General features: G+C 41.1%; 1 protein-coding gene across 7 annotated transcripts in view; it reads left to right on the plus strand.

Moving 5' to 3' along the window:
• LOC118121666 (VPS10 domain-containing receptor SorCS1) overlaps nucleotides 1–14,007 on the plus strand; it is a 152,513-nt gene that overhangs the window by 78,987 nt on the left and 59,519 nt on the right. For all 7 annotated transcript variants that reach the window (XR_007034868.1, XR_007034867.1, XR_007034866.1 and 4 more), the window contains exon 3: nucleotides 1,151–1,250. Coding sequence is in view for 4 of the 7 variants with exons in the window: in XM_047343562.1 (XP_047199518.1) it covers nucleotides 1,151–1,250 (100 nt within the window). In the remaining 3 variants the exon portion in view is untranslated. The remainder of the gene's footprint in view (nucleotides 1–1,150; nucleotides 1,251–14,007) is intronic.

Consider the following 14,007-nt stretch of genomic DNA (forward strand, 5'->3'; position numbering starts at 1 on the left):
GATGATGATGGTGAGAGCCTAATACACATTTCAGGAGAAACTAGAATGATCACACTGGGGTTGTATACCTCTGCCAACCAGTGCAGTTTCTGTGTGCATCATTGATTTCCCAGAGGCTTAGGGTTAGGTTAGGGTCACTGTGATCTTGACCTTTAACCACCTAAATCTAATCAGTTATCCAATGTGAGCCAAATTCGAATGAAATCCCTTGAGATGGTCCTGAGATATTAAAGTCACAAGGCAAACATGTGTTTGAGATGTCAGAGTGACCTTTGACCTTTGACAACCACATTCTGATCAAGTGAATGTTTTTTCCTCATGTAATGAAATTCCTTTTGGGCATTCCTGATATATCATGTTTAAACAACACAAGGTCATGTGACCTTGACCTTTTTACCTTTGAGCACCAAAATCTAATCAGTTCATCGATGAATGTTTATACCCAAGTTGAAGACATTCCCTCAAGCTGATCTTAAGATATCACGTTCATGGAAAACATACTTTGGGAGGCCAACATGACCTTGACCTTTGACCTTTGGTTTCAAAATCAAATCAATGAATTCTTGACTCCAAGTGAATGTGTGTGCCAAATGTGTAAAGGATTCCTTGATGGTGTTACAGGGATATCACCCTCACAAGGAAAAAGAATTGCTTTGTGACCGTGACCTTTGACCACCAAAATCGAATCAGTTCATTCTTGAGTCTGAGTGAATATTTGTACCAAATTTAAGGGAATTCCCTCAAGGCATTCTTGAGGTATCGTGTTCACGAGTATGGGACGGACAGACAACCTGACAACATGAAGCTTCCGGCCACTGGCTGTCGCCGGTGAGGCTTTGTATATCTGGACACTTGCATCCAAGTATTGATGTGTGCTGTATTTAGACAGAAGCTACAGATGAACTTTCTCCACAGCCAATGTGTTGTGTATATTAAACAGTGCATGAAGCAGCGGAAGCAGCATAGTGGCTATGATGATGTGGCTCCTGTGCACCCGCTGGACTTCATGTCACTCCATTGAGCACAAAAATACATAATTACTGTACGTCGGTGCTCTTTCCCCTTTGCACCCTGAATTCTCGAGGGAGGACTTTTAATTGCAACAAGTAATTCACCAAGCATTCATCAGACCTTTCTGATTTCATTCCAGGTCAACCGACTATGGAGCAACGTACCAGAAGCTGAATGACAAAGTCGGAGCAAAGACAATACTCAGTTACCTTTATGTGAGCCCGAACAACAAGAGAAAGGTAGTATTGTTTTTCTTATTTCATTTGAATCTGATCGTTGTCTTGAATGTGGGATTTGTGCGAGTTGCTCTGGTTTCTGTTGGTCCCATACACAGTGTGCAAAGTCAAATACAGGCAGACATACTGATGCTGTCTGACTCATCGTTCTCTGTTTGATTCCTGTCTCTCCCTCTGTTGCTTCCTCCAATGTCCTTAAGATGCACAAAGCAGTATTAGTGCTGGCAGCACAATAAATAATACATTATCCCGTGTCTGAAATGAATAGCCTGGCTAGTTTTTTTTTTATTTCTTTCTTTACAAAACTAAATCAAACCAGCTGAAAAGGAGCAAAAGAAAAGAATGGCCTCATACCTCAAGCTGTTCCTTCAGGTAGTCTCCCTGCATTTCAATTGACGGTTATAAACCATCTGTCTGTTTTCACTCCACGGCTTCACCTCCTTCCCTGTACACGACTCTAATCAGGAAGGGTCATTTTCTCCCAGTTAATTATTGTAACGAATCCCAGCCGCCCACTGGACCGAGTTAGGTGCCGTATTAGTGACGGGGACATCCCATAGGTCAGTGAAAGGTGTCACAACAGCGGATGAGATGGAGCTGCTGAGCAGGATGTGAGCATACAGAGACACCGACTCCACAGTGAGGATGGAGGGTTCCTCATTATGAAATACAGTGTTAATGTAATGGTCATAGAATGTTTCCAATTACTTACTTGTTGTGTGCAAGATCTCATTTCTAGCTGACAATGTTTCTGCTGCATTTTAGTTTAGACTGGACTTTAGCTGCATCAAAACAAGCACTGCTATTTTCTCCCTCAACCAATAACAAAGGGGCGTTACCCCCACACGATGGAGAAAAGCAGAAATCCGCCGGTGAAAATAAAGCGAGTGAGAGAGAAGCGGTAGCTTTTTTGACAGGATAGATCTTCAAGTTCTTTAAATTGTCACCTCAGAAAAAAGGATCGTGTCCTGAATGAGAACTCTGAAGAAGAGTCTTCCTGAAGTGAACCTGGAAATGGATGTTTTGATTGTAATGATTAGGAGCCAGTTATCCTTTAATCAGAGGTTTTTCTCGGCGGGTTCGGGGCTGGATGAAGCTGCAGAGCCACAGCTCTCCACACATGCTTCAAATAAATTAGAGGCAGCACATCAGCAAATGGAGAGTGTTAACAATTTTTTCTGCCCTCAGGTACATTTGGATCAATTTATTCAGGTTCCATTATGACTAGTCCATTAGGGGTTTGAGATGTGTTTTTTTGAATAGTCTTTTGTCCATGTCCATTTTGCGTTTATGTATGACTGTCAATGTCCCAGAATTTCAGCCCGACCCAAACACCCCACCTTTCACCCTGCGGGTGGGTTTGTTGCATCCATCTGGGTTTTAGTGCATCTAGAGAGAGCATCAACAATAACAGCAGAAACTATACCAGAAGCTTTTAACTGCCTTGTAGATTTTACTTTGTCATTGTTAGGCTGGAAGTTCGGTTCACTGTCATCAACTCACAGTTTTGATCCCCCCAATCCCTCCTTTAGCTGTACCCCTCCTCTTGCCTAAGAAAATAGTGTATGTTTGTGTGTTCAGTAATCATGTTACCTCTTAAGACCTTTTCCTGCTAAAACAGTGACCTTGTCAGGACCAGACGACCTCATGGGGACCAAACCCTGGTCCTAATGAGATTAAATGTCATTTCTGAGGTCCTGGTTAAGGTTTGGGCATGGGTTTGAGGTAAGACATGCAGGTTGTAAGGTTGAGGTTAGGCATAAATTGGTTGTGGCTAAGGTTGGGGATAAGGTTTTGGTTTGGTTGTCTACAATGAATGAAAACCAATGCAAGGTCCTGATAAAGATAGCTGCACAAAAGTTTGTGTGTGTGTGTGTTGGTGGGGGGTCCACCTCCAGCTGATTACTATGAGGCTGTACTATGGAGCCTCCATGACATTCCAACAAGTAGCACCCACTGAAGTGATTGTAATTGAAAGGGAGGCAGACTGAGGTACATATGAACTTCTTTTCCACTGCTTGATTGGATTAACAGTGCAAGTTGTGCAACACTGTGTGAGCCAATGAAGAGGTTTTCAATCTTTTCCAATGAGGCCACTCTTCGGCCAGAACAGTAGAAAAGTGCATGAGCCTTTGAGTCCGGGAAAAGCGGCTTGCCAAACAGCACGAGCCCTACATTCGAACACACAGAGCGGCGAGAAGAGCTGCCTAACGGGTTGTAAAAATCTTTTCACACACTCAGGGACACACTCTCTACCTGACACACAAAGATCCACAAGCAAAATACACACACACACACACACACATCCATCAGGCTCTCGCATACACACGCTCATCGTTTCTGTCGACTTTCCTCTCGTCTTTTTCCTATCATTTGCAGGCTCTCATGCTAATTATCTCTGTCTCACACATGTTCACACATCCTCTCTGGGTCCTATTTATCGCTCAGATTCATTTTATCCCCATGGTGCCAAAGCATGACATTTGTGATGATTTAACAAATTTAAAAAGCAGAAGAAGTTTACAGCTACACTAACAACCCCAGAGGCTGTATTCATTTTATACAAATAAAATAAACTGTTGGGTGGATGGAAAAAGCGACACAACTTTGCTGTTCTCAGGTGATTGCCAAGGACTGAAAAAGTAACAGTGGCATCACAGACATGATTTGTCAGGCTAATTTTTACCTTGTCAGATTTTTGTTGTACTGAACAAGCTGAGCCTAAATACTGCATGTTCAAGTCATATTAGACTTATTGTGATTAGTAGTTTCCAACTTGTATAAGGCTGATAAAAAAGGGCCATTGCTATGTAACAGAACAATCTGCATAGCAACTGGAAGACAAAGGGACTGGACACTGACCCAATACAGAGGATGAGTTACACGAGACATCACTAAACAGATAGTTGGCACATGGCTTATCAGCTTATCTTTTAAAAGGAATCACACTCTTTTCTCACCATGTAAAGATCATTGTTACTTTCCACACATCCAGTACTGTAAATCCGACACAATGGAGCAAGACAAATCTTTAGAGAATTTACTGCATTATCAATTCTTCTCAAAACAAAGTACTATATATAATATATATATAAGCTGCCAGAAGAATCCAACTGGAACTTCTGCCAATAGAGAAGAAATAACCATTTGCACTCGGCTCTCTTTTACGCATCAGCATAGATCTGAAGTGGTGTTAAATAATGCAGACGTGTCTGAAAACCAACCAAAGTTTTCTTCACTTTCTGCACTTTTTATAGTGTTGATGTAGATGCAATAAATGAATCTGCCCATCAAGTCTGTACAATATTAACTCAATAACCCACAATAACAAGTGAAAACATGGCTTATTACCTTTCTGCAAATCAATTTAACAACAAAAACTGAACCATCTATTTCCAGCAAGAGAATTTCAGCAAATAAGATAACGTGTTTGTGATACTTTTTCATAAAATCAGCCCTACCTTGTCATCAGTATTCATGGAGACAACATATTAGAAAATGAATATTTACTCTATACTTTTTTTTAGTCGCTGTTTTATTATTTTTCAAGCTGCAATCCTCTCATTAACATTAATTACACAACATTTTTCAGACGGCTGCTGTCGAATTGAAAGGGTCAGCGATAGAGAAGAAATGTTTTAATAGTGAAGTAAAATTGTTTGGAATAGAAATAAAGAAGCAATTTTCCAGGACAAATAATATTGCTGTAGTCAGCGCACACAAGTCCATAGATTCTTTCTCTTTCATATAAATGTCACAGAAGGGGTATTATAATTCATATAAGTGTTATTAATATTGACTGCATCATGTGTCCTAATCGCAACACACTACTTCCTTGGGCCATTTACAATACACACGCCAAGCTGATAAGATGAATCGTTTTTTTGAAAAATGCGAGACATATACTGACAGAGATTTCTGGAATTAGTTAGATGACAGGATTGCATCATTTTAAAAAATATATCATGTTCATGTATGGTATTTACCTTGCAAATCAATGTTAATATGTGCGCATATGGTAATGGTAAATGGTTTTGTATTTATATAGCGCTTTTCTAGTCTTGATGACCACTCAAAGCGCTTTACAGTACAGTTTTACATTCACCCATTCACACACACATTCATACAGTGCATCTATTAGCAGCACTTTGTTGTTCTATGAGGGGCAATTCAGGGTTCAGCATCTTGCCCAAGGACACTTCGGCATGCAGATGGGGAAGACTGGGGATTGAACTGCCGACCTTCAGGTTGGAGGACGACCGCTCTACCCCTCAGCCACAGCCGCCCTTATGCTAACATATGCTAATGTTAATACATACGTTTTGTTATAAATTGTATTTATTATATTAGCATGTTGTTAGCATGCTATGGTGGCTTTAATCTCAGGTAAACCTTGGCTGATATGAATTTGGTGATGAGTTTTTGGGAAAAAACACTTTTAAGTGTAGTGCTACATGAGAGTTTGGAGAAGTATTTACGGTGTGTTGTTGTGTGGACGATGAATTTGTGGAACAGATTTAATGCCAATCATGCAGTCGCTGTTTTCTCCCCTCTAATCCTATACTGAGGTGTTAGACTGACAGATGGACGGACAAGCAGTGCCACCTATGCTGCTCATGTAGCTAAAATTAAATACAGGAATATATAATATAGAGAAACAGATTTTGGAATCAAACACAGGGACTTTCTCACACTCAAACGCTCTCCCTCTCTCTCTCTCTCTCTCTCTCTCTCTCACACACACACACTCACTCGACATCTGCTCTTCTCTCCCACATGCAGTTATTTCCAAGTTCACACACGCATTCTTGTGAGGGAGGCTAGCAGAGACTGCAGGTTCTCCACTGTCTCCCCCGGCATGGCGCCCTGTGACCGCTGCTGGTGGCAGACAAAGCCCCTCTCTTCACACGGTAGTGGAAGTAGATCAGGCTTCTGTGGCTGTGGGGGAGAGAGAGAGTAAAGCACAGGAAGATATAGAGGGAGGGAGAGAGAGAGAGAGAGAGAGAGAAAAAAAGAGAGGAATTGTGCAGGGGATGGGGGGGGGGGTAGAGTAGTGGAGAGGCCGCAAAAGAATGACAGAGTAAAAAAATGGAGAGATGGCTCAGGGGTCACCCATGGAGAAAACAGACTGACAACACAGCAATTACATCAATTTTCATATTGTGGCTTCACACTGAGCCTGTACATGAGAGAACACATCTCAAGTACACATTAGGGGAAATGACTTTAGGCTTTGGCTCGGGATTGTGTGTGAGAGCACATTATTACAGTAAATGGCTTAGGATGGTGAGTGCTGATAACAAAAAACCCCTTACAGATAGTTGTCGTATACAAATCGTTATGGTCTCCAATGGTTTGAAAGCAAAGAGGAATTTTCCTGGCAAAATGTTGATGTGAACCGTGGACTCGGGGTATGCCGCTTTACTGCTTGTTGTCTTTGACTTGTCTGTAAGGAATAAGTAACTGATGTCTCTCATGAATGTGTCGACTTAAGCAACAATCAGGGCACTCAAGGGTTTTCACAACAACGGTCTCAATTGTGTAAGTGTGTGTCTCTGTTTGCCCTTGTGTGTGTATACACGTTTTTCATGTACAGTGTTAAAAAACAATCCCGGCCCCATGCGGACGGCATCAACAGGCAGGTGGGTGGAATATGAATCCACCTCAGATGAGACCTCTCCAACTGATGAGAATTTTGTATTCATTGTCTCGCTTTTGGACACAAGCTCAAACTTAAAAGATAACTTTTGTAACCTATCCTCAAAGTGTCCTCAAAATGGCAATGACAATAGAAAAACGAAAATAATCCATATACTCTCAGATAAAAAGCAGGATGCCCAAAGACTTACAGCATGATGAAAGTTTTGATGACTTTAACGAATAAATACTTAAACATCATATAACTTTGTGCCTTTTCTGCAGTAACTCAAGATATATAATATATATAATCATGAAGAGGGTTGATAGTATAAATAAAGCATCTCTCTCCCCAATTCATGATGTTTTAATTAAATTGTTTTACTGGTTTAAATATTTGCTTTAATTTGGATCTCAGTTCTGTGATTTATACAAATACTAAACATCATGTCATTGACATGCCCCCTTTTGCACCTTGAAAGGTCACTAGGTTCATGGGCGAGAAAGTTATAGGAAGTGTAGTCAAAGCAGTTTTTTTATTGCTCGTTCAATGTGAGGACTAGATAATAACAGCCGGATCGAGACATGAGCGCACTGATTTGGCTGATGAGCATTGCAGAATTAAAATGAAAGCAGTGAGTTTAAAGAATTTTTAGAATGGTTACATATTTTTTTGAACAGCAATCGCAGATTTCTTATCAAAATTAGAAAGGGATTGAACAATTAAAGTGCTGGAAACAACAATGATAAGCTAAAAGTTGTAAAAATCCTCAAGATTCTAGTCCAGGTTGACTTTTCAAGTCATAGATGATTCTAATGTTTGTAGTTAATAAACCTGTAAGGCAAATCTGTAGAAAATATACACATTTGGTGAAAAAAAATGACTTTTAATAGTCTTTAAACAAATAATAACCTTTGATAAAGCTTTAGAATGAGTCTTTATTTGTATAGTGGGAGCACCATTTTATTACTATAGCAGAATGGACAAACCAGTCCTTTAAGCCACTGTAGGTTCTGCTACACACTTGGAAGGGATGGTTGCAGTTGGTTCTGTAACTTTACATCCAGATGCCACTAGGTCCTACGCACTGAACCTCTAATTTATTATTGAAGAATGCCGTAGAAAACAACAGTAAATATTTACTGTGCTTGTATGCAAAACCAACAGAGTTGCAGAAGAGCCTACGCAATTGCAATCGATGTATTAGGTCACAGTGCGACCAAACTGACTCTGGTTATTTGTTGAAGAAGTCAATGAAATCATTGAATTGACATTTTCCATCACGACACGAGGAACCTTGATCTGTGTGTGAGCTGTAAAAGGCACAGGTAGTTTTCCACATAACAGGAGGACACAAGAAAAGATGGAGGTGTGTTGGAAGGTGGTGCCTGCAGCCTGTCGCCTGCAGCTCTTCGTAACAGCTCACTGGGGCTGCACCTTCTTATTGCATCTATCCATGCTATATTTAAAACTGCTTCACTGTCAAAAAATGTCAGAAATGACAAAGAACATTCTCGATTAGCGCTAACTGTCTTCACAACTGTATTGCCTGTGGCTTTTTCACTGTAAAATCCCTATCGTGGCTTCACCAGTTGAATTCTTCTAACTGGAACCGGTATAGGAAATGTTGGGTTTGCATTAATGATAACACAATATAGTTGTGGGCCATTTTCTGTGAATACCTCATTTGTGAGAACATATGAATCCAGCAGAGGGATGCTGGACTGAAAACTACAATAATATAACTACTTAAAAAAAAACGACTTCAAACTGAAGAAGTTTCAAATTTTTTTATTTTTTAGCACTGAGACTTTGCTGAAAGGGAGATTTATAAAGAATTATGACTTTCATAATCAATTCATTAAGTCTAGATTCTGACAAGCAATTATAAAGTAAGAAGTGGAAAATCATTCACACATCTCAGGCTTCACAATAACATTCCCAAACCTGCTTTGTTCTGTGAAAAACACTGTGTTTTAAGACATGCCTCTGCATGACTGCACCCATCAGAGAAAATACTTGATAGATTTCTCCATCACATCAGCTAATGGGTCAGTTGTTGACTTGATTTGTTTATTTGGGGACAGCGTGAAGCTGAAAAGGAAAATAATATTCAGAAAGATGGACTTCTTTTCCATAAAACATGGCACAAATTAGCCAGCAGCAAGTTAGTGCTCCAGGAGAAATATGGAAATTTGTCCTGATTAAACGGGTCAAGTGTCATTACGACACATGCTTGCTTTTAGCAGATATACCTGCAGCAATACCACCTGGTGGAGGAATGGCCAACTGATACCAACACGTCCTTAAACTGCGTGATGCATAGTGATGAAGTGGGCGAAAAGGGCGGTGAAGTGTGTTTTTGTCCACTGGCTTTTTGAGGACACATTGCAAAGCCAAATGAATCTCAGCGAATCAGCCACGCTATGCTGGCTGGAACGCCACGCGCACACCGGCGGAAACACAATCTAACGGATGATGGTTTCGTTTGAGGTGGTGGGGTGGGGGTTGGTGGATGCTGGGAGGGGAAGCAACATCTGTCTGCCCTAAGGCACAGACTCCAAATGGCTGCGACGAGCGGAGAGGCGAAGCGCACTGGAACCAGTGAGAAGACACAGCGACAGAGGAGGAGAGACAGGCCTGAGAGACACAAATAGAGATGGACAGGGAGATGGAGACAGATTGACAGAGTGTGAGACAGGGACAGGAGACGGAGGGAGCTGGAGTTGTAAAGAAGATGGGATTGGTAAATCTCTGTGAGCTGTAGGATTTCATCAGCATTCCTTTCCATGCGTTTACGGGGCATGGGCCATTTTCTCAGCATGGGAGTGAAAGCTATACAAGTCAATGTGCCCGATGCTGCCAGGATCAAAGACGTGAAGCAATCAACTCATGCTCACGTAAAGTGTTCTGAGTAAAAGCATCCACCACATGGCATATGTTGTTATGTTATTTATTAATGATCATTATGAAGAATTAATTAGTTCAGTAGCTCAAGATGGATCAAGATGTCTGAACTGGGAATGCTGCTGGTTAATTATCTAAACTTCTCCCGTTTGTCTTGCCTGTGTTCATTCATACCTAATGAATCTGCAGCTCTCTGTTTTCACAGACAGCTTGTGCACCATCCAACTTATGTAGTGCCATGAGGGGCAGCTAACCCGCTATATCCAAGATGGAAAGCCAATTATACTGAAAGGCAAAGGAAACTGACATGTTAGTATTTGTCAGGCCTGGCAGGGGCCGGGGTTGAGCTAAAATGTCAGGCAGTGTTCAATTAGTCCGAGTGTAAATGCCTCAGATCAAGAGGCAGGAGCTCCGCTTAATAAGTCGGATCAAACAGTTGAAAGCACCTGGTCGATGCAGTGGACGAGGCAGCAGCAGGAGTGGAGAAGTAATAATTATGAATGTGTGCATCGGCTCGTTTTGCTTTCAAGTCCTGCACTTAAAGCCACATTTCACACATACCGATGGAGTTTGATACCTCGCGTCGATCATGAATATTCATGTGGCGAAGTAGTGAGAGTGATATGATTTTCCACGAGCTGTCAATGCAGACAGTCTGCTGAGTTAACACGGTTCCACATGAATACGCTGAGGCCCGTCCAGGACTTGATGGGTACAGTTAAATCATTAGCAATACTGCCAATCTCCCCTTATGTCTGTTAGCATTAGCTTTGTAATTGTGAGCCAATCTATTCGGTGGCAACTGACAGTGACTGACAGTGGCATGGCTAATGGTATTTACAGGTGTCTCTGCTGGCATAAACAGACATGCCATTCAAGCATTAACATATACTGCAATTCATACGATGTTAAAAGTCTAGTAACAGCTTAGAATACAAATGTTCTTTCTTTGGTATTTTTAAATAAAAGACAGACGCGAATCAGAGATCGTAAAGGCGGATCCTGTATCGTGTTGGCATCTGATAGTGGTGGTGGACCATGATTGAGGTGGCAGCGGATGGTGGATCCTGATGGCCGCAGTGGATCATGATGATGGATTGTGGACTATAGTGGCATCCGCGCGTGATGGTGGATCCTGATCGTGGTGGCTGCTGACCATAGACTATGATTACAACAAGACTGCTTGATATACAATATTTCTACTCAGATACTCGACCATTACTGACAATAATCCATCAATTTATTGACCTTCCATTATGCTACAAACTGTTCTAATCAATGCTACAAATACCCTTATCTTTCTGACGTTCTCCAATACACGTGGCACCTATTGCACTTCTGTCCGTCCTGGGAGAGGGATCCCTCACATGTGGCTCTCTCTGAGGTCTCTACGTTCTTTTTACCCTGTTAAAAGGGTTTTTTAGTAGTTTTTCCTTGAATATGAATTGATTCATAATTTGGAAAGGCGTAGAACTGGGTATATAAGGTCCTATAGAGCTTCAGAAGTCCTCTGCAGAGATGGAAGAATTTTCCAAATAACATTTAAAGGACTAAAAACACTATCGGGTCTGTTTTAGCAATCTACGCACACAGCGTAAATTAATTTAGGGCACGTCTAAACACACATTTTGCTGCAGCAGGCGCTCGGTTCAAATGAGTTATACTTAGCAGAAAGGCTGTGAGTAGACCATCTGTGTGTGAAACAAACAGAGTGTATGAATGGTTTTGCACCAACCTACGTCCGTGCGTTTTACTTATTACATATGTTGCACCTTACTTTGGACCAGGTTTTTGAATGTCAAAATTTCAAGTGATTTCCGCTGATTCAAGATGTGATAACATAAAACCTGACCACACTGAATGTTGAGAACAACACACCCATGGGTGCTCAGATAGGCACAAGTGCATTTGCTATTTGAACAACATGGGCACTGGAAGGGAAAATGACAGCTGTGTGCAAACTACACACTTAGTCAGGTTTGGCGTCCATGTAAGATCGGGCCTACTCAGGGTCCAATTCCAGCCCTACTGTGAAGCATGGTGGTGGTGGCATCATGCTACGGGGGTACTTCTCAGCATCAGGGACAAGGACACTGGTCATCACTGAGAGAAAGATAGACGCACAAGAATAAAGACAACAAAAGAAGACTATAAGCTGTAACTGTCTAATTAAGGGTTTTAATCCTTTTGGAAAATCAGGGATTAAAGTTAAAAATTTTGGGCAAAACTCTCAAAAATCATGTTTTCAGTTTGTAATCATGGCTTACTTAGTTAATTCTATCAATTTACAATGAAATCTACAACACAATGAATTAAACAAAATGTAAAGGTGTCTAAATGAGCAAATCTACATCCAGACAGGTTCCACCAGACGTTTGGGTGAGTGTATGTTATGAGTGGGACATTTGCAACATTAAAAGTGTCCCCTACGTTCCCTGACTGCATTGCTGAGATTATAGATAGATAGATAGATAGATAGATAGATAGATAGATAGATAGATATTTTATTAATCCCCGTCCTTTAACCAGAAGGTTGTAAAAATGTAATTGCAGTTAATGTGGGGAATATGACTTAAATGGCCACATCAACTGTGGGCCCCTGGTGCTTTGAGCAGGGGAAATCCGTCAATGTTCCATGAATCAAAACCTGCAGGACTGCTGTTAAACCCTTGCATCACATGTAAAAGTAAATGAAGGTTGAATGTTGGGAAACAGGAACCAGACATGTTACTGTAAAGGGGTGTGGACCAAACTAAAAACTCAAAGTACACGTCAAAATATTGTTTTCAAAGATGATGCCATGTAAAGTATAGATCTTATCATTGGTCAATTGGTTGAGCGCAGGTTGCGTCAGGACCTTGCTATTGTAACTCAACCCTCTGATCACTACTGCATGCTCTGAAATGTGCAAGAAGGCAGCGTTCGTATTTTGGATGTCAAGGTGTCATCCATCTTTATATAGCTACAGTCTACGGTTAAGACAATCATGGTACATTTTCACATAATGTAATAGCTGTAATCTAGCACAAAGCGTGACCATGCATTTGTGTTCAGCTCACTCCTCATCAAAATCTTTTTTCTCCAATCTCTCCCACTTTTCCTTCTCCCCTTTTTAGATTTATAAATGTTTGGGATAAACATTAATTTTCCACATGAGATGAAACATGTTCAGCCTGCTCTAGTATTCAAATGTGGCTAATCACTTCCTCCATAATTGCGCTGCTTAATTATGCATGCTGTTTGAGTGGTTTCTTTGGTCCTGAAGCAGAATTCATACGGCTGCTTTTGTCATACTATAGGTGTGTTTGTCTTTGTCGGAGAGATCATACAGTTGATTGATTCACAAATCACTTACCTTCAGCTATGATAACATTTTAGAATTTTATGGGCTGTTTCCCATCTTTGTGACAAGGCTTGGGCACACTCTTGTATGAAATGCAAAGACAGGTGGCTGTTGAGTTTTTAAAATATGATTCTTCACTCATCCTCATATTGAGACAGGTGTGTAAACCTCAATACATTCAAATGTGCTAGACACCACAAGGGGTAAGTGATTATAAACAGTTGCAACAGCTGAACTGATATTGTTTTTCAGTGTGTTAGAGTGTGTGTGTGTGTGTGTGTGTGTTCCTGTGTGCAATCATTGTAAAATCCTGGAGTGGTCCTGGAGACAATGTAGCAGTCTGCTCGGTGTCTGTCAGTCCATTGGTCTGTTGACAGAAATCTGTACCATGATCGAGATCTAATTGAAGGCAGAGTTTTGAGTATGATGTTGTCTCAGCTGGGGGGGGGGCATGAAGTAGGCAAATTTACCCCCCTCACTTTATGCCCCTGGTCCACATCCGTTTCAAGTCACAGATTCAGGCACTCTCGTCCACTCTAAGAAATTAGTTATAACTACAGACAATCTTGCTACGGGACAACACGAGTCACAATGCCTGTCAGCCATGACTCCTGAGCACTCAGCGGTCGGGACATCAACATGTTGACAGGCATCACAGCTGATCGTGATCATTTTTCAAGTTGGTCCCAAGATTTCTACTTTCTTTTCTTTCTTTGTTGGCGACCTGATAATTTGAGTGTTCTCTCTATTCTTGCCTCATTACAATTTTTGGCTGAGGCGCTAGGAGTGACATCAGCAGCTGTTTAGATCCATGGATGGTCCATCCAAATATTTACGACTGACATTTATTAAACTATTGGTTAAATGACTCT

The sequence above is a fragment of the Hippoglossus stenolepis genome, chromosome 2, assembly GCF_022539355.2.
Source record: "Hippoglossus stenolepis isolate QCI-W04-F060 chromosome 2, HSTE1.2, whole genome shotgun sequence".
Lineage (NCBI taxonomy): Eukaryota > Metazoa > Chordata > Actinopteri > Pleuronectiformes > Pleuronectidae > Hippoglossus > Hippoglossus stenolepis.